Raw genomic sequence first — 23,636 nt, 5'->3', positions numbered from 1 at the left:
TCATCAGACTAGTCAAAAAGCCACTAACTTCCTTAGCAACCCGGTAATACTGTGAGCGCTCCCCGGTTAATTATAGATCTGTTATTTTAAGGAGCAAACATTAACTGAGATCTCTTAATTTAATTAACAAGGGGATATTATATAGCTTCCACAAAATAACCCTTTGCTCCTTAACAACCAATGGAAAAAATTCTTATCATGGTAAGTTAGAAGTTGCCTCCGCCATATATACATATACCATAGTTCTCAAGAAAATATTCTTCCCAAATTGCCTTTCTCTATTAAGAATTGACCATTGGTCAACATGACAAATGTATGAAATTGAGTCATTTCCGCATAACCCTCCAGCCCAGCACGACTGTGAAAGTAGATAAATCATGTTTCATTTGGGTTTGTACCACCCAATTTACTGCACTAAAACACAACACCCTTGTTCAGGCCAGTTCACGGACTTCTGATAGCAGCCCTCACAGGCTCCAGGTTGCCGGTTTCTGAGTCTAGTACACTGCCTCGCACAAGGGAGCTGACCCGGTTTCTATTTTCAATTGGAATTTCCTCCTCTGGGGTGATATGATCCCCACCCTCAGGGGCATTTGCCTGGTTCTCTGTTCAGCGCCTCACGTTGCCCCTTGCTCTGGAAGTGAAGGGAATTCCAGGCTCACCTCCTGCAGAGTCCAGTGAGAAGAAGACTCACGGACATTACGCTTCACATATGGTGGGAACCAGGTCTTGTGAACCTCCCAAGCTCCTCTTAGCAGACACCAAGGTGATATTTACTCAGGAAGTTGCTGAGATCTAAGACAAGACCTGCAGGAAATGATAGCGGGAGGCCAGGTTGTAGCGCTAAAGCTGTAAAGACATCTCCATTCAAAGGGTCACAAGAATGCGGAAGAGTCAGCCAAAAGAAACATCACAGAGTGTAAGACGGGGCCACGTCCCTTGGCAAAACACGGGCTGCACTGGCAGGACCAACGGCTCTCTCACGGCCCAGCTCTTATGGCTGAGCGCTCAGCAAGCTATAGAGAGTTTAAAGAAAAGGGCAGTGATGTTTTTAGGGTCAGCCCTTGGAGGCCCTTTACATTCTTTCCTCTGAGGGAGTTCTGGATAACTAATGTAAAAATCTCAAATGCAAAACAAGAACCAGCACTTTAAACCAATAAGTAAATGATATTTTTCAGAGTTCAACTCTCCACTTTGAACTGGTAAGAATAGCAATGCTCACGAAAATTATTCCATCTAGAATATTTACAAAATAAGCTCTGAAAAAAATACAAATTTTATCTTAAAAATTGCCAAGGATTTGTTTTCTGGTGACTTAGAGAAGGAGACGAGGAGGATAGGTTTCACACACTCTAAGTCATATGTGGATGCATCTTACTTTTTATTCAAGAGTAAGCCTGAGAGTACAAACTAGATATTATTCTTTTGTGAAATTTTCCTTTAGCACTGGACACACACCCAGTTCTCCACACATACTGGTGAATAAATGAATGTTCAATGATATTTTGTCCTTATCTGAACATACTCAACTTTCTTCTCCATGCTAACCATGTGTGTCCCCTTTCTTTTGCCCTCATTCTTATATAACAGTAGATCTATCTACAGCATCTGTGGTCATCTGGACATAGCTTTAGACCAGAAATCCACAAACCTTTTGGGTAAAGAGCCAGCTAGTAAATATTTTAGAGTTTGCATGCCATATAGTCTGTCGCAACTACTCAACTCTGCTCTTGTAACATGAAAGCAGCCATAATTGATATGTAAATGAATGGACACGGCTATTTCCACGGACACTAAAATTTCTATTGCATATAATGTTCACATGTTGTGAACCAGTCTTCTTTTGACTTTTTCCACTGTTTAACAATGTAATATTTATCTATTCTTAGCTTGCAAGCTGTAAAAAAAAAAGCAGGCAGTGGTCCAGATTTGGTCCATGGGCCATAGTTTGCTGACCCCGATATAGACAACTGAGTGACTGCAATATGGTAGGTGCTCTATTAGGTATGAGCACCTACAGAACAAACTGAAAAACAAAACAGGATTTGGCAACTGTCCAATCGGTTGATTCGATAGAGGAAGACAGGGCAAAGGTTTCAAACTCCAGAGAGGAGATTTTTGCGTGTGTGCATTATTTTTAATTTAGCTTGTCCATTTACATGTCAAAATTGATCAAACTCATCAGCTAATTTCCAAATGTTGGCTCTGATTTGTTTGAACTAAAGGATTAATATATTTTTCTTCTGATTGTAAATGACCTCGTCCACAATTTCAGAAGATGGTTTTAAACCAGGAGCTAAATTGATAAATCTTTCTCAAGTAGCACTAGTAAATTAAAGCTAATTTAAAAATGTCCTGGGAGGTGATTTTGAATGTTTTCCTCTTGATATATTGAGGAACCAGAGCTGCTAAGCCCAAGGAAACAGGAGAAGACCGTGGTGATTCTGTTTAACTGTTAATATATTCAGTCTATTTCTATAATATTTCCTTGATGTCTATTCAGTTATATCCAATCAAAGTGGATTTGTGGGGACTGGTATCAGCGGGATGGCCCCATCATCCTGCCTTTGTTGTTTAATTAGGTCATAAGGAAATATATATTGATATCCATGACAGAAAGAACTCACTGACCAAACAGGAAAAAAACTGAGATAGGTTTGTGCCTTCTTAAAAATGTCAGTATTTTCAGAATTTGATTACATACTGTGGTAAAGTGAACGATTTGCCCTATTTCTTCACCCCTTACTGCACTCACACCCTTGCCACGGCCCCATCATGGAGGAAGTATACTTCCCTACCCAGTGACATTAGGCTTGGGCGGGACTTGCCTTGGCCAATGGAAGGTAGGTGGTGATGAGGGTGTGCCCGAGCCCATCCCATGCATTAAGTAGTCGTAGTCGATTCCACTTGTCATGTTGTGCCTCTGCACTTCCCCAGATAAATGCTGCCCCACCGACCTAGGCCCTAGAATAAACGCATGCAGAATGGAAATGACCAAGGAGCCAAGCCCTGTAGGACTGGCCGCTTGACCTCGGGTCAAACAGCTGAGCTCTGCCCTATAAGCCAACCGCAGCTGACCCACAGATCCACGAGAATAAAAGATGGTCGTTTTAAGCCGCTGAATTTCAAAGTCATTTTCTATGCAGCATTAGTGTGACAACAGCTAACTGACAGAAACACAATTCTACATTTTAGACAACACAGCTATAAAGTAAAGCACCATTTTGTGTGTCTGTGTGCACGTGTGTACGCATGCCAAGCGTTCTATATTTCATTCCTTTTTAATGATATCCAAAACTTAAAAGTGTCCCCCAGTGCAGAAGTCTCATGGAAGGCCCCAAGGTTCTTCACACGCGGGTTCTCCCTAGACACCCTACAATGGGTGATATGAAGTACCTACATGGTAATGATGGTATTCGCTGCCTACCTAATTAAAAGCGATAGGTGGTCTAAGAATGTCTAGATGTTGGAAAACATTCTCCCTTTCTAATAAAGATCAAGGCAGATCGCATAGTAAAACTGAGTACTAATTGAAGTATCCAATAAGAGTGTGCCTATGTTTGCAGCATCAGACAGCATCAGCTCTTTTTACACCTTTTTTTAAACAGTGGGAACCAAATAAATGCAGGAAGTCTTTATAACTGTGTCCCGATGATAAGGTTTCACTCCGCAGCCATCCTGAATAAAAACAGCTATTAAGGTTTTTTTGAACCAGCTAATCTTGATAAGGTTCAAACGTTTCCCCAAGAGAGGTCTATGAACCGCCACTCCCTTCAAGATGAATGAATAAAAATGCATGTGTACCATCAACGCCAGGGTTTACATAACCCTTGTGCTGCCCAGAGCACAACTGGGTCGTGGCTACCGCAAATACATGTGGGACTTGTGTTTATCCTTGCTCATAAATACTTTTGGAGGGCAGAGTGCCAGCTCTCATGTACCTTTTCCAGGCGGCTGCAAGTTCAACCATGCGGCTGTCATTCCTGAAATGGATGTTCCATTAGAACAGCCATGCAAAGAGGGAGCATGGCGCATTCACGCAGGAGCTAAATTCTGTGCTGTTTCAATTAAAAGCACTTTGCTAGAGAAAACACAAGAGCTGGAATTACAAAATTACCACAACGTTCAGCTAAAAAATACCAAACAGGATGTCTTTATTTGTGGTTGTGTATGTTACTAACGACAAGAACACCAAAATCCTCTCTGATCTCATTATCGATTCACCTTAATTTTCTCCTGTTAGGTCTCTGCACGTTTTTGACATAAATGATCAATGGAGACAGGAATGTTCCCATTGTGCCGGAAGGACAGAGGAAGTAATCTAAAAGGTGTCATTTTATGGAGAACAGGTCAGTGGTTGCCCGGATTACAGTAGGCGCCAGAGGTAGGATGTAGCGTGGGTGTGACTACAAAGCGGTAGCATGAGGGAGTTTTTTGGTGGTGATGGAACGGTCCTGTATCTTGAATGTGGTGGCAGATATGCCAATCTAGACACATGATAAAATTGCCTGGATCTCTCTCTGTGTCTGTCTCTCTCTCTCCATCTCTCGGTCCTTCCCTCCCTCACTCACACATACACAAAGGAATGCATGTAAAAAACCGGTGAAACATGAACAAGGTGTGTACTCAAGTTAACAGCATTATACCAATGCCAATTTCCTGGTTTTGATATCGTACTGTAATTATGTGAGATGCTATCATTGAAGGAGGCTGGATAAAGGGTACATGGAATCTCTTGGTTCTACTTTGGCAACTTCCTGTGCGTCTAGAATATTTACAAAATGAAAAGCTTTTAAGAGTGTCATCTCAAAGGTAACATCTCAAGCCAATGCCATCTTAACAGTCAGCCACTGTGCAGTGGTTCAAGCACTGAGACTTGGCGGTCAAACCGACAAGGATTTGAATCCCAATTCTACTACTTACTAGCTGTGTGACCTTGAAACAGATCTAAACGCACTGCCTTGGTTTCCTCATCTTGTAAATGGGGATGATAGTAGGACCTACCTCACAGGGTTCTTGTAAGGATTAAATGAGATAATATATGTAATATGTCCAGGGCTCATGGAAAGCATTCAATAAATATTGGCGATCATTATTATTGAGACTGCAAGTCAGCCTAAATATTTCTAAGAGCTCTAAGTTATTGATTAATTTTGCTGACATTCAAGCACGTGCTATCAGGCACGTGCTCCACGTGACCAGAGACATGGCATCTAGACATGGGCCCTGGTTCTGGCCTCCGCCCCTTTGGATTTTTCAGTTCTGGAATGAATTTGGTCTTTAGAGGTGCAATTACATGCACGATGGATGTTATGAAAGTGGATGCACAGGGGCCTCGAGGAGGAACTAACTTAAGAATGAGAGTCACTTTCTGCAGTCAAGGTTGAAAAGGGAGTTTTTCTTCCTGCTAAGCTAACTGGAGTACAGGGTGGTTCGACTGCAGTCCTCAGCTGCAACTCCTTTACCAACAGATATAAATGAGAATAAAGCACAGGTTAAGCCATCGGCGTTGACGTATAACTTTCAGCGTCAAAACTCTTTACCCACCAACCAGAAAAAGAGGTAAACTGATTCTTCCTTTATCGTTGTTTGGAAAATAAATTACATTAGACGATCCTATGGGGCTTAGAGGGGAAAAAATGTATTGCAGTTTGAATTTGCATTAATACATTTAGACCAAAGCATTTCTGAATTAAGCATGGAACTTCTCGATATTAAATTAATTACAACATCTATGTAGATATATACTGTATAGTACGTGAAGAGTAAGTATTTTAATAGGCTTGTGATGTGAATATTCTTAAAGACATGCACCTCATATGTAGATGGAGTTGGTCTGACACGTTACTAGTTTAAATGTGGTAATTAACACACAGGGGAGAGGAAAGAGACATTCTAAGCAGTTTGGGAGTCGTCTATATTCTCAGGAATTTAGGGTCTTTCATAAAGTAATTAAATCCCAAACAAGCGTGAACGCGCATATGATGAATTTTCTGTTTGCCAACTCTCCCCCACTTGTGCCAAAACAAGACAAAAATCCCTGCCCTTCTCTGTGCTGGTCTGCGCCCTCTGAGACTGACCTCAGTGGATTTGTTGGGTTTGGTACTAGAAGGAGATGAGTTAGCGCAGGAAGACCAAGAGATCAGAGTATTTACCTATTATCCCACGCCACCCCTGCTTCTTTATATTTTGCCCTTGCTGCAATCCTCGCTGGGTCCATTTCCAGGGTCCCTTCTAGCGAGGTTGGCAGTCATCAGGTTCCAGTAACACTGGACCCTCTCTGTGCCCACGTGGTAACAGCATCCCCGCTGCTAATTGCTGTGTGCCTCACCACCCTTTATTGATTCTTGTAAACCTGTTGACACATCCATAATAGTCCGTTCCTTAAGTGAGGCCTTTTTGAGTGTCCCATCTGTTTCCTGCCACATCCTGATGGATACAATGCCCTTGCCTGTGAGTCAGCAGCTAAGGTGGGAGAATACCTCATCTTTTGAGATCCAAGTTAAGACTGTGTTTTACATTTTGCTTAGACAATCAAAATGACATCATAATGGCACTGTTACAGGTCATGTGCATAAAGACTTACAAAAATGATACCATGTGCGACCATTTTCAAATTCCGCCAGCAAACCTGACATTCCATTTTCTTGCTAAACGATTATTACTCTGTGGATCGAATTAAGCTGGCACCAGCAGTACAGAATCCAGAACCATGTCCGAGAGTCCCGTCCACGATGGGCGGCACCCACCTGGCCCAGGGGAGCTCAGCAGATACACAGCTGAGGCACTCCACACACTGGTGACATGCTTCTAGTCTCTTCATTTCACTTGGATGCAAACCTTTCTTTACCAGAGATTTCAGTCAGCTACAGAAAGGGGTCATTCAAAAAATATTTTTAAAGTTGATTCATCTGAACATCTTTTGCTGTTTCCATGGCAACTTTTCCCCAAAGCCATAACTCCAAATTCTTCTGAAAACTTCATCTCAGAAATCTAATGTATTTGGCACTCCTGACACTCCAATTTTACTCTAAAAATTTAACTTAGAAGAGTTCTAAGAATGTGTCAAGCAACCAAAGAAACGGGGAGAAAATCCTGACCGGTTTTCATTTCAAAGGGTTATGACATCTTTCAAGGAAAGAGCCTTTAGTAACACTGATCATATTTGAGTGAATAAAGTAGTCTTATACGTTGTGTATAACTTATCCCAACTGAGATGTATCTCATAGCCACATCCATAAAGACAGAGAGAGCAGTACCATATAAAGATGGGTGGCAGTGCTTATTGTTTCATTTGATCGATCGCTAAGTTTTTAAGTATTCAGAAAGTATTTAAGAATAACATAAATTAGAATAGTTGATCTTTTGAAAATAAGGTTAGAACCAGAAAATCTGAGAAGGTACATTATACTAAATTAACTGTATTCGTTTGTAAATGTTGGTGAGCTTAGTCCAAAATTTTGCAAGCAACTAAGACCTTTAAATCTATTCACTCCCCATCATTTTGGAGCTTACAATCTAAAACAGGCCGTGCTAATTAACATTCACTGATGTGGCCAGGACTTGAGAAAGGGCTCCACAATCCTTGTCAGTGGCAGATAGGCCACCAATACAACTGCCACCCTGGGCTGATCAGGAAGTTGTTTTCGTTTTTTGTTTTGTTATTTTATTTATTTATTTATTATTTATTTATTTATTTTTTGCAATTGACATTTGTTCATTTATTTACCCTTCATCGTGCAAACCCCACTCCTGTTTCAAGGCAATATATCATTATATAGAGTTATTGGCCCATCGTTCACGTCTCCCACTATGGACTCCCTAATGGGAGATCTTCCCTCTTCAAACCAACATGAAATCATGTGACCTGTTCCAGCCAATCAGATGCTCCCATATAAGACTCTGCCACTCTAAGAAGTAATACAGAGATGCAAGGATAGTTAGAAACCATTTAAGCCTGAGTACAAATGATAGGATGATGAAGATCACAGCAAATTTCTCTCATTTTTAAAATGTGAAAGCGAATGAAGCACTTATTCTTTTAAATCCAACGCCTTTGAATCCAGTTTGCCTCCTTAGCAATAGCAGTGGGCAGTGACTCAAACCTGACGATCTTATCCCTCTGTCCTCCTGGGTGGGCGAGGGGCCCACATTGGACCAATAAGGTGTGTCTTGACTGGGAGATTTTTAACCAGGATGGAACTGAGAGAGAAGAGCTGGGAGAAGCTAACTTCCTCCTCCTTCCTTTTGTTTTTCGTTCAGTGCTTCTGCATTTCCCCCAGAGCAGGTCAGTCCACATCACATCCTCAACGACTGACTGCTGGACAGAAGCGGGCGCTAGCTCCTTACTCACATACAGTCACAGATCCAACATCCAAGCACGTGGGCTTTCTGAGAATCCCTCACATCCTAGTTGGGAGATTATGATTCCTGATATTAGAGCCAGGACTATCAGATTTAATAAACTGGTATTCCAGCTATATCAGAATAGAGGCAGTGAACTGAGATAAGACCATTAGACATTAATAAATCAAGAAGTCAGCTAAAGTCTGACACAAGAGAGAAGACAGGAAGCATTTAAAAAACAAGATCCAAGATTACAAAGGGCATCAGAGTTGAGGAGTGAAGAAGTAAAAAGCTCAAGGCAATGAGGCTTCTGGAAGGGCCACCATCACCCCTCTCAGGGTAATCTCCCTCTCCCCCGCAGTGTGAAACATCATGTTCATAACCATGACTCACATCCGGAACAGGTAACTCACATGTTGTCCAGCTCGTAAATAGCAGGGAAATATGTATAATTCATCTTAGAGACCACTATACAAAATGAACCTCAAAAAGAGCGAAGATTTTGATGTCTACCGAGATATGTCTAAGGCAAGGCGTCTTAATCTCAGCACTGTTGACATTTGGGCTGGACAATCCTTTGTTAGGCTGTGCTGTGCACTGTTTAGGGTGCTGAGCACCATCTCAGGTCTCTACCTACTAGATGCCAGTTGTGACAACCAACAATGCCTCCAGACATTTCCCAGTGTCCCCTGGTTGAGAATCACTGGCTTAGATTACCTAGAAAATGGATGCTGACGGACATATGGCCAGACCACGCTACGTAGAGGAAGCCTTCCTATGCCTCTTGTATCCTTAGCGGGTTCAGCTGAAATGAATACTAGGTTACAAAACAAAAGACCTCTCTGAAAACTTGTACTCCATTACCTCAGGGTCACCTCAGGTAAAGCACTGGATTGAACTCTCTGGATCACTCTGCCGCCGAATCCGAGGCTTTGTAGAGGCTTCTTGAACGGTAAGTGGTCCACCATGTAAATTAATCGGTGGTTTCCAAACGTGGCTGATATCAGAATCATTGATTCCAAGTCTAGGCCTTGGAGATTCTCACTTAGTGGAAATTGGGTGAATCCCTGAAGCCAATATGTTTTGCAATCATCAGATGATGATGAGTGAAGTTTTGAACCCACTGGTGTAATCTATTATAGGTAAAAACACCCAGGCAGCCAGATTCATTTCCTCATAGATATTTATTTTGTGCCCATCCTATACCAGGACCCATTCTAGGCAGCGGGGATATCGTGGGAAAAGAATGATTAGGTCCCTGCCCTGAATAAGCTTACACACCAGTAGGGAGAGTCAAACAATGTATAATGTACCAAGTAGTGGAGCAAACAATGAAGGCAGCATCTAGTGTGATATGATCAATGGTAACTGCTGGGATCAGAAGCACTTTGGAGAGAGCAGTCGGGGAAGGCGACTTTTTTTCCTGCAACTTGTAGGATACAAAAAACAGCCACACAAAGAACGTCTGAGGCAGAAGAAACAGTAGGAACAAAGGTCTGGGACAGGAGAGAGCTGCTCACGTTTGAGGAACAGAAAGTACACTAATGTGGCTGGGCAGTGGTAAGCTGAGGGAGGGTGTTAGGAAGCAGGGAGAATTATGTACGATGACTTGGAAGGCCAAGGTCAGGGAGGGAGATATTAGTCTAAGTGTAATGGAAACCAACCAGAGAGCTTTAAGCACTGAAATGTCACAACTTCATTTTCTTTTGAAAAGGTCTCAACTGGTCCCAGGACTGGAATATAGGGTTACCATGTTGTCTTAGTGAGGACAACGGAGGCTGCGGGTTTGGATTTAGGTAACAGCAGTGCAGATGGAAGGAAGAGGATGAATTTGGGGAGTGCTGTGAAACAGACCTGGCAGGGCTGGCTCAGAGATTCAATGTCGTGGGGTGCAGGAAAGGGAGGACTCCAGGATGACCCCTAAGTGTCTGGCTAGGGCAGCTCGCCAAGTCGCCAACCATTTACGGTGATGGAAAAGACCAAGAGTGATACAGGTGAGGGACAAGTGGGGAATCAAAAACCCAGTGAAGAGTGCATATGACTGGACAATAATATCACAATCAAGTTGGGACTCAGGTGTATTTGGTCCAGGGTTATCACAATGCGGGGAAAAGGAAAAGGAAATAATAGAAGTTCATGATCAGAAAGGACCAGGCAAAGGGTAGCATTTGTTTTCTTATTATTGACAGATATCTCTTCCAGGCAACATCCAAGAGGAATCCGATTGTTTATCAACTAGCAGCGGTGCTTAAGAAGTGTTTGGAAGGATGGGATAGGTAGCTTCCTAAGGTGATGAGAGTTCCAGACCGAAGAGGCCACACACAGAAAAAACTGAGTGCAGCAGAAAAGAATGCATATTGGAAGCTGGGGGCAGGTGGTGGGAAAGGTACCCATGATTAGCAGAGGTGTTAATTAAGGTGATTCAGTAATCTCCCACTTATCTGTAACTTGCAAATTTTTGGCTTTCTGAGGAGACAAATGACTAGCAAACAGTGTTATAAAAGTGAATTCTGAGCCATGCAGCAGGTCAGTACAAGTTCCGCTGAACTTCCTAACATGTCTACACTGGCAGAGCTGATGGATGATAACGGATTCATATCATCTCAGCCCTGCAACGGTGCCCAGTTCTGGGTGTCTTCGGAATTACCAAAGAATATCCTGTACTCAACACCACTGAATTATTAAGCGGACTTAATGACTTTATAAAGTCTTTCAAAATCGAATGTTCATAGCAAGCAAACTTAGAAACTATCATATTAAGACCTCGACTGATTTGGGTGAAGAAAGGCTCCCTGGCAGGGTAAGCAGCTTAGCCCTTGCAGTGGGGTTCCTTAGGGAGGAGGAAACTTAAGCAGAGCAAGGAAACAGTCAGCATTTAATGATGAGACTGTGGTCAAGAGCACAGATAGTGGGGCAACTGCACCAAACAGGAAGTGATGTCAGCAACAGAGAAGCTCAGAAGTAGACCGGTCCAAGGGACGAAAATGGCTGCATCCTGACATCCAGACTCCATGGGGAGATATCCCAAGTCAGAGTCTAAGCCCCCTGCTTTCTGTCACACCTCTATGAACAGAACACACATCACCCATCCATAGATTTATCTTAGCCAGCGGCAACAGGAAATCTTCTTGTTTCCCTTTCAAAAAAGTCCATTCTCTAGTAGGTCTGTGTCTTTATTCCCGTCTTACCCCTAGGTTCTTCATGACCTTTTTTTTTTCTTAAGTTCCATATATATATATGTTAGCTCAGTGCTTTGTGACCACCTAGAGGGGTGCGATAGGGAAGGTGGGAGGGAGACGCAAGAGGGAGGGGATATGGGGACATACGTACACGTATAGCTGATTCACTTTGTGATACAGCAGAAACTAACACAGCATTGTAAAGCAATTATATTCCAGTAAAGATGTTAAGAAAATAAAAAATGAATAAATTAAAATAAAATAGAAGATAAAAAAAGATGCCCGATAATTTGTTCTAAAATTAACACTCATTTGGGACTTCCCTGGCGGTCCAGCGGTTAAGACTCTGTGCTTCCAATGCAGGGGGCGCGGGTTCGATCCCTGGTTGGGGAACTAAGATACCACATGCCATGTGGCGCGGCCAAAGCATCAAAAAAAATTTTTTAATTAAAACTAATACTCAGCGCAGTATTCACCTGAAGAAGTCGCCATACTTAATTGCATGGCTTGTCATGAAATTAGACTTTTGTCACATGATCTTGGCAGACAATCAAGGTTTGTAATATTTTGTTTGTGGTTAACGGAAGAAGGTACATGAGGACTGTTGGGAAAGGTAGGTTACGGTAATCTTTAACCCAGGCCAAGTGACCTGACTTTTGGGGGTCAACAAAAGTGGGAGAACATTGTTAAAGCCGTGACCATTGAAACTGGGGTGACTCATTATTCTACCCCCAGCACTTGTGCTGTGTTTGAGACTCTCTGTGAACCTCTGTGTTGGTCTCTCTCTAAAGTTTTGCATGTTCATTGTATAGCATATATATATATATATATATATATATATATATATATATATATATAAAACACTCAGAACATTTACTGTGTCTTCTCTTTCTCGATCTTATTACACAGTAAATGTCACATCTTCTTAGAAACATACATGAAAATCAGATAGACCAGGGGGTCTCAGGCGGGAGCAATTTTGCCCCCCAAGGGACATACGGCACTGTCTGGAGATACATTTGGTTATCATAACTGGGCGTGGCGTGGGGCTATGGTACTGGCATCTAGTAGGCGGAGATCAAGGATGCTGGTCAACATCCTACGGTGCACAGGACAGCCGCACAACGAAGAAGTATCCTGCTCAAAATGTGCATTTTGCCGAGGCCGAGAAACCCTGAGAAAGACATAAAGTTATGGCATTGAACTTCATGGATATTGAAATTTTGCGTTTTGTCTATACCAGTCCGATTAAAGAGCTATCTGGTCGTGTAATTCAACAATATGGATGGTGACGTTAAGTCACTGAAGGTACGCTATTTGATTGTTGGTTTATTATGGTGACAAAAGAGGAAGGGGCGAGGTTCTCTGAATGAGTCCGATGAGGTCTGTGGGATCACGGCACCTGGATGAAATTCCCCATTCTGTCACCAACTGCACCTGTGCCACCTTGAACTCCACCGCTCTAAGCTTGGATTTCTTCAGCCACAAAATAGAAAACCTGTCTAACCCACCAGCCGGATTTGAGGCTGAAAGTGACACAGACTGTGTCCAAACACTTTGCAACTTGTAGAAGAAAATACTAACGAGAAACTGCAGTTTCTCTAGAAGTGCTGCCAGGCAAACATTGATCTGTGCATGTCACCCTTGACCCTCATACTCGAGCACCTCTGTAGCCCATCCACATACAGGCTGGCTGGTTCAGCGCCCTAAACATCTCTCAACTATGCTGACTGCTCTCAACCTCCAGCCCAGCTCGAGTGTAGGTCACCTCCTCTCATCTCTCCCTGGCCCAAGTGCCAGGATGCGCTCTAACTTCCCCCCACCCTCGACTCCTTCCAGGGACCAGAGCAGGATTTTCAAAATACAAATCTGACCACGTCACCAAAAGGCATCAAGGACGACACCCAGCTGGGAGGATGGAGTCACCATAAACTCCATGTGGGAAAACCGTGGGAGGAAAGGTTGGGAGGAAAACATTAGCTGCATTTTTGTTACGATGATAAAACAAGACAGTTGTGCTATACTTTGGGAAAGTGTTAAGTGATTTTATAAATGCAGGATGCTGTTATCTACTTAAGTGTTTGTATTTCTCTCTTTGTGACCATTAGGACCATTTAAAAAGATGAGTGACGAGTTCATAACAACTCTTAACATTTTCACTATTTAATCGTCTTTGGAAAAGTGACCAAATAGCTGGCACACGATAGGCACTCCACAGATGTTTGGTGAACGAAGAAAATGTGAGCCATTGATTTCTTATATGCAATCTCACCTTGGACAAATGAAAAAAGCACTGAAGGAAGAGTATTGCTATATACTTGCCCCTGGATTATCTTTCAGAGGAGGCAAGAGGTACTGAGGACACATGGAGGATAATTCTTTTGGAGGAAGATACAGACACAAAAAGCCCGCAGGACTCCAGGACAATACACAGTGGGGCAAAACCAAGATGAGAGAAATAAGTGGAATATTTATGCTAAAAGGCAAAACAAGCTCTTGGAATTACCTAAACCACTGTAGGGGAAGCTGACGAAGAGTGCAGCGTTAGAATAGATCTTAAGCCATAGAGAGTTATGTTAATATGAAAAACAATGGGTCACAATAAAGAACATCCTTTTGACTTGTGACTGATACGGTGCTGCTGAATGTTGCTGCTTTATCATTCTAAAGTGTGCATAGGAAACTTCAGAGGACCCAGGTGACTTCTTCCAACTTGAGAGCCAACATCTTCCCTCTGGAATCTTCCTTTTAAGAGTCTTAAATCAGAAAATATGTAAGTGGTGATCTGAGCTAGAATAAAGGGCTATCTCATCAGCATATCTTCAGAGAGCAAGAGGAGACATTAACATCAGCTTGACTCTAAGTTTATGCTTTTAGGGAGAATGAGACAGCTGATTGAAAATCATTTTTAAATCGTTTTGTGATGCATTGGATGTATTTGCATAATTGAGGCAATAATCATTCATAGAACGAATAGACTTTTTTTTTTTTTAAGGAGCCAGGTCTCACCTTTCCTCCCTCACCTCGTAAATGACATTGACACCTCAGATTGCAAATTAAAGGGCACCAGCACACAGTTCAAAATCTGAAAAAGGGAGTGCGGTGAAATGCTGATTAGACATAATGAGCACAGACCCTAGATCCTTCAGTGCAAAGAGACCTCTGCCGAAAACGGGTTGTCCTGAATACCGCTTTAAAAGGCAAATCGCTGAGCCATTTGTGTCTCAAAAAAACAAAACAAAACAAAACAACCCCACATACAAGCATTAGTAACTTACTAGTGTCTCACTGGGCATTTCAAGGCGAGTAACCCTGGCAAAACTAGAGAACGAGCCATCATACGTTCCTAGAACGTGTGCCTGAGAAGGAACCTTAACGATTTTCTAACTCAGGCCCTCTTTTTTTCCAGCGCAGCAAAGTGAAACCGCAGAAGTTCGCAGCAAGCACAACGGCCCACCCCCGGCTGATCCCGGACCCCACTATACGCCCCGGGAACCAGCTGGGGGAGATCGGGGACCTCTGCACCTACCACCCCCGTCCACCTCGACTCCTTCCGTGAAAACTTTCCTTTTTTTAATGTGGAGAGTGCATTTTGGAGGACACGAATTCCAGACAGATAACTGTCTCTGCCTTATTATCAATGTTGATAATTCTTGTCTTAAGTTTCTGCCTGCTTCCCTCCAGTTTTGAAACTTGGCACCCAGCACGTCCAGTCTCAATAGTGAAAATCATGTCAAGGAAAACTCAGTAAAGTAGCAGATGCCAGAGCAACTACAAGGCTCCGCGTCAAAACGACACATCTTAGAAATGTTCAGACTGGGCTAAACTAACAAGGACGCCTGCCGGCTTCCTGGAGGCAGCACTCAGAATCTTCAGAAGCAGGACTCATTCCTCAGAAACATCTTGATTTTCATTCGACTTTTTTTTCTTAAGTCTTTTCTCTTTCTCAAAAATAGACTCAATCTCGAATCTGGATTTGGTCAGTCGGTCGTTAACCTTGAAATCCTGACTCCTTCTTTAAAGGAGGCAAATCCCACGAGCTTTTTGTCCGGTGTGTCCTGCGGTCCCCAGCGCCCCGTAGTGCCTGGCATACAGTAGGCCCCCAATAAATGTGGAATCTTTGAGTCAACAGGGAGAAGAGAGGCCACCGACACTAGACCCCCTGCCACCTTCTTATATTAATCAGAAAATGTGCAACACTGTGTCCCCCTACAAACTCCCTGGGAGTTTGCTCCCTTTCCAAGGAGCAAACCCGCGGCATCCCAACCCGCCCTGCAGCATTTCTCCGGAGGGTCCACTGGCCACACGCTGCCATCACCAAGCGGTCCCTGCCTCCCATCCAGTTCTGTGTCGGTTCTTGCAGGGTATGTGACCAAAGGTTGAGTGGGCAGACCTGGGCGCAGCCCTGGGAGCCCCGTTTCTCAGCCCTGGCCAGCGAGGCAGCGGCAGGGTCCGGCCCCCGGCCCCAGACGCAGTGACCACTGTGCGGGGCAAAGGACCACGGGCTCCGGGGATGGGGGCTCCCCTTCTAAGGGGCACCTGAGTCTCTGAGCAGATGACACTCGGGGTGACGCACGCGGCACTCTTCACCCACCCACCCGCCATACACACCGAGGACCTCTGGGAAGCCACGGATCCTTTCAAGCCCGCGCTGTCGCCTCTGAGCGCGCCGGGACACTCACCGCGTAGTGCAGCTGCGGTTTCTCGCGGTACACCGGGTCCCCCATGCCGCCACCGGGGAGGAGTAGCGGGCTCTCGGGCGCAGCCTAGGGTCGTGGCGCCTCTCCGGGGTCCCCCTATTTTACCGCCATCCTGGGGCAGCCACCGGACTCGAGCCCTGCTGCCTGTGCCCGGAGCGCGGTGCAAAGCGTCCCGGGCACCAGCGTCCCGCCGCGGAGCCGGCGGGGACAGGCAGGAGGCGACTGCGAAGGGGAAGGAGGAGTGGGGGGGGGCGGAGGCCGAGTCAGATTCGATGGGCGGGCATTTAATTCCTTCCGCTGCTGGCTGGCCCCAGTCGCGCCCGCCGCCGCCAGCTGCTGGGGGCTACAGCGACCGAGCGCGCCCACGACAGGTGTCAGGGCGGCCGGCGCTCCTAACTCCTGCCACCCCGCCCCTGCCCAGGCCCGTGGGATCCGGGATGCCGGGGCTGGGCTGCTAAAGCCTTCAACACCAGCGACAGGGCGAGCTTGGGTTTCCAAGAAGGAGAGACTGACTAACTTTGAAGGAGGTGTGGATCTGATGCCGAAAGACGACTCGGAACCGGCCCGGCGAGGATGCAGTTTCAGTCTCTGGTCTTCGGAAAGCCTTCCTCTGGGAGAGTCTCAGTGGCGGGAACCGTAGGAGGGGGCAAGCGGAGAGGGACCAAGTAATGCTGCTCGAGGGAACTGCTGAGGAGGGGCGGCAGGGCTGGAGGCTTGCGGGGCCGGGCCACGTTGGGCAAACTGAGTCTCAGAGGGCTTGCAGGACCCGGGCGTGTCTAGGGAAGTGGGCTGGAAGGGGGAGCCCCGGAAAATCTGCCCGAAGTCTGCTGGAACTGAGTAGGGGTGCCAGGCTGGACCTGAGTGGGGGGCGGGGTGCTCAGAGCCCTCCTTTCTATGTCTTAGCAAATCGGGAAACAACACAGCAAGGTTTTGGAAATAGAAGAAACGTCCACTATTTGCAAATTCTGCCAGCTAAACCAAATCATTTCAGCACACGCTGGAGATTCACACCACCACCTAAAACTGGCCTCTGCTCCGCAATCCCCTCGTGGAAGCCTACACTTTAAAACATCGTGAAGAGTGCCAAGGTCCCTCCCAAGGCCTGATAGCCTGTGACTTACCTGCAGCCTCTCGCAAGCTGCACCCAGACCCTGTGAAATCAATCCATCCAAGCCCAAGAGGGGTGGCTATCAAGTGGAAGATGGATTTGGGGGTGGCTTGTGTCAATTCTTCAGGGTCCCACTATACTGGACTCCCTGGGTGGCCCTCCACCTGCTGGGGGGAGGGCTAGGAAAATAGGCTGCAGCCCCTGTGTTCGAGTCCTTACAATTTGGTTGGGCGAACCACCCACTGGCATAGAAGCCTTTAAAACAGTTGGCAGCATAGTTGCAAACAGCAGTGAGAATGTGAAGCCAGGGGTGCAGGTACCCTAAAGAATCTACTACTAGATCTCATGACAGTTCATCTGCCTGGAAAACTGTAAGATTATACCTACTAAAGCTGATCGTATGCCTACCCTCTGACCCAGCAATTCCACTCCTAGATACAGAGAGAAATGGGTGCCAAGGGCCTTCTCGTGCACAAGAACGTTCAAAATATCTTTAAGCAGAACGGCCAAAATGGAAACAATCCAAACGTCCATCAACTGGTGCGTGATGAACCAACTGGTGCGTGAAGGGAATACATACTGCTTAGTGGTGAAAGGAAAATGCTACTGATAGACACAACATGGAGTATTCTCACAAATGCCGTGTCCAGAGAAAGAAATCAGACTCAAGAGGACGTACCGTAAGATTCCATTTATTTATTATGGAGCTGAAATTCACATGTTGAACTGAAATAGGCAAGTGTGATCTATGGTGACAGAAGCCAGAATCATGATTACCAAGATGGGGAAGTGGTCCTGACTGGGAAGGGGATACAAGGGAACCTTTTAGGGTTCTGGAAATGTTCTGTATCCTGATCTGTATGACAGCTACCCAAGTACACCCATATGTAAAAGTTCACTGAGTGGTACAGTTCAGATTTGTGTAATTTACACCCTCCACTATGTATATTTTACACCGCAATAACATACAAATAAATTTAAACTCGACCCCCCGCCAAAACCAGGAACTTCCAGCCAGAGTGCCACCTGTCTTAAGAGAAAGTCAATTTCACCATTTGCCCAAGTCTCCTCCCTGCAGTCTGCCTTTGCGCAGATCACCTCTTCCTCTGCGAAGTGGGAGCGAACCCCCTCACCTTGGAGGCCCTCCCTGCTCCCCGACACGTCCAGGCAGAGCTGGAAAAACAACACACTAAAGTCCGCTCTTCACTTTCACTCTGCTCTGCTGCTGAAAGCAACCTTTACAGCTATGTCCTCAAAGACCCTCACAATGAGGCATAACCAGCCCAAGCTTCGCCACACAGCATCCCTCAGAGAATGCAGCTGGAGCTGCCAAAGGAGGGCATGCATGCACAAGTGCCCCCGTTTCGGGACCTCTGCTTCCTGCTGCTCTATTTAGAAAGAGGAACTCTCCAGCCTTAGGAGAGTTCCTCCGTCATACCTGCCATTAAGCCCTCAAAGCTAAAAATCCCTTTTCCTACAAAAACTAGTTCATTATTAATATATATAGACAATACAAGGCGGGTCCGTGGATTTAACAAAACCTTACACGTAATCCTTTGATCATTACCCTTGAGTATGTCGCCTCCATGTTAAAATTGCGTCATCTTAGGTTTTGGTCTGTTTCTATTCTGCCTTTGAAAATTTTATTAAGTCACTAAACGGCATTATTGTAAGCCAAAAATAATCCATCGTTCCCAAACTGTGTACTTATACTTTAGGAAGGACTACTGCCTGCTAGCAGACTTCTTGCTAAATTGTCAGTGCTAAGTTGGAGTTAAATTTTCCAGTGCGATAGGGTTGTTTTTTCTGTGTTTGAAAGGTTTGAGGAGATAGGACAAAGCATCGAAGAAAAGAAGTCATCAGTTCATGCTGCAAGACTCTTCAATTCACCTGCGAGTGAGTCACACACCACTTCAGTTCTCAGGGTCTAGAAGGCTGTGCAGAACTCTAAGAGGTCTGTTAAGTCTTAAACAATTTAGTCATATGATATCGCTTATATGTGGGGCCTTAAAATAATGATACAAATGAACTTATTTACAAAACAGAAATAGAGTCACAGACACAGAAGACAAACTTTGGTTACCAAAGGGGAAAGGGGGTGTAAATGAGGAATTGGGGATTGACAGATACACGCTACTATATAGAAAGGAGATAAACAACAAGGTCCTACTGTATAGCACAGGGAACTATATTTAATATCTTGTAATAACCTATAATATAAAAGAATCTGAAAAAGAATATGCATGTGTGTATATATATATATATATATATATATATATATAACTGAATCACTTTGCTTACCCCTGAAACATTGTAAATCAACTATACTTCAATAAAAAAATCTTAACCAATTTGAATTCCACATATTATTTTTATTTGAATCTATTTCAGGGTATATTTTAAACACCACTCTAATAACAATTTCTTTTTTGTACATCTCTGCTTCCAAGTATCCTTCCCATGTTATTTAACTATTCACTAGGTTACTTATTCAATAAATATTTTTAAGTGCATACAATTCACAGTTATTGTTCTAGGTCATTTAAACTATGCATTAAATGGCAGGTGGATTTGCAATTCAGGTGTGATCTTTTGGGGTGATGGAGGGACATAAAGAGAGCACATAAAACCTCACTTCAGAAAAGGCTGAAGTTCACATCATTTACTGGTTAGGTTAAGAGCCTGCTTGCCTAATGTTCTCTTTTGGTTAGTCATTTTTTTTTAAATAAATTTCTCTGATGTTTATAATTTCCCCCAGAGAGGACTCAAAAATAATCTCTAGGAGTTCCTCTACTAGCATCACTTTTAAGAGAAAATATGTCACGCTAACAGTAGCATTTCCACGACTTCCTGTCCCCAACTATTACAGCACTTGCAGTACTGAAGGCTGCCCTTGCTGCCAGGGCATTTAAATTAAAATCCCTGTTTGTATTTACTCTGCCTGCCTATAAGCTGAGTTAATATTTTCCACATTTCGTGCCAAGCCAAGGGTGATTACTTGGTTTAAGGAAAACTTCACCTAAATCTGTGGAAGCAAATTCAACTTCAGGGTGTAGCAGGAGCTGAAGGCCCATGTGAGAACTGCAACGCACTGAGATCAGAGCACGAGGCCCTTCTTGCACACCCAGCCCTGTCACTGTTGACAGAGTGGCGATGGAACCCTCTTGGATGGGGAACCTCTTCCCCCAAACCCACCTCCTATACTCTTCCATCCTATTATCTTGTCAACCCACCTCCAAGGGTATTTTTAAATTTTTGAAACAGGAAATTTGATAACATACAATGTGCAGCTCAATGAATTCTTGCACAACATACACCCATCTAACCATCACCAAGGTCAAGGAATAGAATACTGCTAGCGTGCCTCAACCGCATTATAACACCCTCCCCCGTGACCCCAACCCAGGGGCAGACACTGCCCTGTCTTTATAGACTTCACTTATTTGCTTCCCTTTTATAACAGGGTTTCTCCATCTCAGCACTATTGATACTTGGGGACAGAAAATTCTTCTCCCCTCCCCCCCAGCTTTACTGAGCTATAATTGACATATAGCACTGTAAAAGTTTAAGGTGTACAGTGTGATAATTTGATACACATACATATTGTGAAATGAGTATCGTAATAAGATTAGTTAATACCTCCGTCACTTCACATAGTGAACATATTTTTGTGTGTGATGAGAACATTTAAGATCTACCCTCTTAGCAACTTTCAAGTGTACAATACTGTAATGTTAACTATACTCACCGTGCTGCACATTAGACCTCTCGGAATTTGTTTATTTCATATCTGGAAGTTTTTACCCTTTGACAAACATCTCCTCATTACCCCACTGCCAGTCCCTGGTAACTACCAATCTATTCTCCATTTCTGGGTTCAGCTTCTTTAGATTCCACAAGTAAGTGAGATCATACAGTATTTGTCTTTCTCTGTCTGACTTATTTCACGTAGCATAATTCCTTCAAGGTCTATTAACGTTGTCTCAAATGGTAGGATTATTTATGGCTGAATAATGTTCCACTGTACATATATACACCACATTTTCTTTATCTCTTCATCCATGGATGGACACTTAGGTTGTTTCCATATCTTGGCTATTGTGAATAACGCTGCACTGGACATGGGAATGCAGATGTCTCTTGGGGATCCTGATTTCAGTTCTTTTGGATACATACGAAGAAGTGGGATTGCTGGATCATGTGGTAGTTCTATTTTTAATTCTACATTTTTGAGGAACCTGCATAATGCTTTCTATAATGGCTGTACCAATTTACATTCCCACCAACAGTGTGTAAGTGTTCCCTTTTCTCCACATTCTTGCCAACACTTGTTATCTCTTGTCTCTTTGATAATAGCTATCCTAACAGGTGTGAGGTGCTATCTCATTATGGTTCTTATATGCATTTCCCTGATGATTAGTGATGCTGAGCACCTTTTCAAATACCCGTTGGCCATGTGTATGTCTTCTTTGGAAAAATGTCTATTCAGGCCCTTTGCCCATTTTTTATCCTTTTAACATCTTTACTGGAATATAATTGCTTTACAATGGTGTGTTAGTTTCTGCTTTATAACAAAGTGAATCAGCTATACATATATCCCCATATCTCGCCCCTCTTGCGTCTCCCTCCCATCTTCCTTATCCCACCCCTCTAGGTGGTCACAAAGCACCGAGCTGATCTCCCTGTGCTATGCGGCTGCTTCCCACTAGCTGTCTATTTTACGTTTGGTAGTGTATATATGTCCATGCCACTCTCTCACTTCGTCCCAGCTTACCCTTCCCTCTCCCTGTGTCCTCAAGTCCATTCTCTGCATCTGCGTCTTTATTCCTGTCCTGCCCCTAGGTTCTTCATAACTCTCTCTCTTTTTTTTTTTTTTAGATTCCATATATATGTGTTAGCATATGGTATTTGTTTTCTCTTTCTGACTTACTTCACTCTGTATGACAGACTCTAGGTCCATCCACCTCACTACAAATGACTCAATTTCATTTCTTTTTATGGCTGAGTAATATCCCATTGTATATATGTGCCACATCTTCTTTACCCATTCATCTGTTGATGGACACTTAGGTTGCGTCCATGTCCTGGCTATTGTAAATAGAGCTGCAATGAACATTGTGGTACATGACTCTTTTTGAATTATGGTTTTCTCAGGGTATATGCCCAGTAGTGGGATTGCTGGGTCATATGGCAGTTCTATTTTTAGTTTTTTAAGGAAACTCCATACTGTTCTCCATAGTGGCTGTATCAATTTACATTCCCACCAACAGTCTTTGCCCATTTTTTAATAAGATAATTTGTTTTTTTGCTATTGAGTTGTATGAGTTCCTTATATATTTTGGATATTAACCCCTTATCAGATATATGGTTTGCAAATATTTTCTCCCATCCTTTAGATTCCCTTTTCATTTTGTTGATTGGGTCTTTTGCCGTGCAGAAGCTTTTTCATTTTATGAAGTCCCGATAGTCTATTTTTGCTTTCGTCGCTTGTGATTTTGCTGTCATACCAATAATTCTTTGTTGTGGAGGCAGTTCCCTATGCATCATAGGATGTTTAGCAGCATCCCTGGCATCTACCCACTAGATGTAAGTATTATCTCCTTCCCCCAATTGTGGCAACCAAAAGTATCTCTAGACATTGACAAATGTCCCCTGGGGGTGGGGAGGCAAGATCACCCCTGTCTGAGAAGCACTGCTTTTTAGGAAGTTATGTATCCACAAATCTTAGAGCTTAGTGTTGCCTGCTTTCTAACTTCATATCAATGGATTCATAAGTATGTTTTTATTACATCTGGCTTCTTTACTCAACATTGTGTTTCTAAGGTTCTTCCATGTTACCATATGTAGCTGTAGTTTGTTCATTCCCATTGCTGTCTAGTATTCCATTGTGTGTGTTTACCAATATTTATCCTTTCAGCTGCTGGTGGACATTTGCATCCTTTCCAGTTTTGGACTACTGAAAACCACACTGCTTGAACATCATTATACATGTCTCCTTGTACACACGTGCCTGCATTTGTATAGCGTGCAAACCTAGAAACAGAACTGCTGGGTCATAGGCATGCATATCTTCAACTTTACTGGACAATGCCCAACCGTTTTCCAAACTGATTGTACCAATTAGAATCTTTATTTACACTATAGTATAAATAGACTGAACATAGTTTATATAAAGGCTGAACATAGTTTAGAATTGTCTCTCTTCTAGGTTTTTTCATGGGGCTACAAAGATAAAATTCAGGAAATCAAACTGCAGGATCAGGAAGGAGAGACAGGGAAGAAGCTTAAGGTCCTCCTTGTCCA

The 23,636-nt window shown here is 43.6% G+C and overlaps 1 protein-coding gene across 3 annotated transcripts in view; it reads right to left on the bottom strand.

Moving 5' to 3' along the window:
* The window catches only part of ARHGAP6 (Rho GTPase activating protein 6), a 486,163-nt gene that overhangs the window by 252,338 nt on the left and 210,189 nt on the right, over positions 1-23,636 (bottom strand). The window contains exon 1 of one of the 3 annotated variants that reach the window (XM_060138344.1): positions 16,208-16,412. The exons of the other annotated variants lie outside the window; for them this stretch is intronic. Coding sequence (XP_059994327.1) covers positions 16,208-16,252 — 45 coding nt within the window. The 5' untranslated portion in view covers positions 16,253-16,412. Of the gene's footprint in view, positions 1-16,207; positions 16,413-23,636 lie in introns of those variants that run through there. 3 annotated transcript variants of the gene reach the window in all.

This window comes from Lagenorhynchus albirostris, chromosome X (genome assembly GCF_949774975.1).
Source record: "Lagenorhynchus albirostris chromosome X, mLagAlb1.1, whole genome shotgun sequence".
Taxonomy (NCBI): domain Eukaryota; kingdom Metazoa; phylum Chordata; class Mammalia; order Artiodactyla; family Delphinidae; genus Lagenorhynchus; species Lagenorhynchus albirostris.
This window is presented reverse-complemented; position numbering and strand designations above follow the sequence as displayed.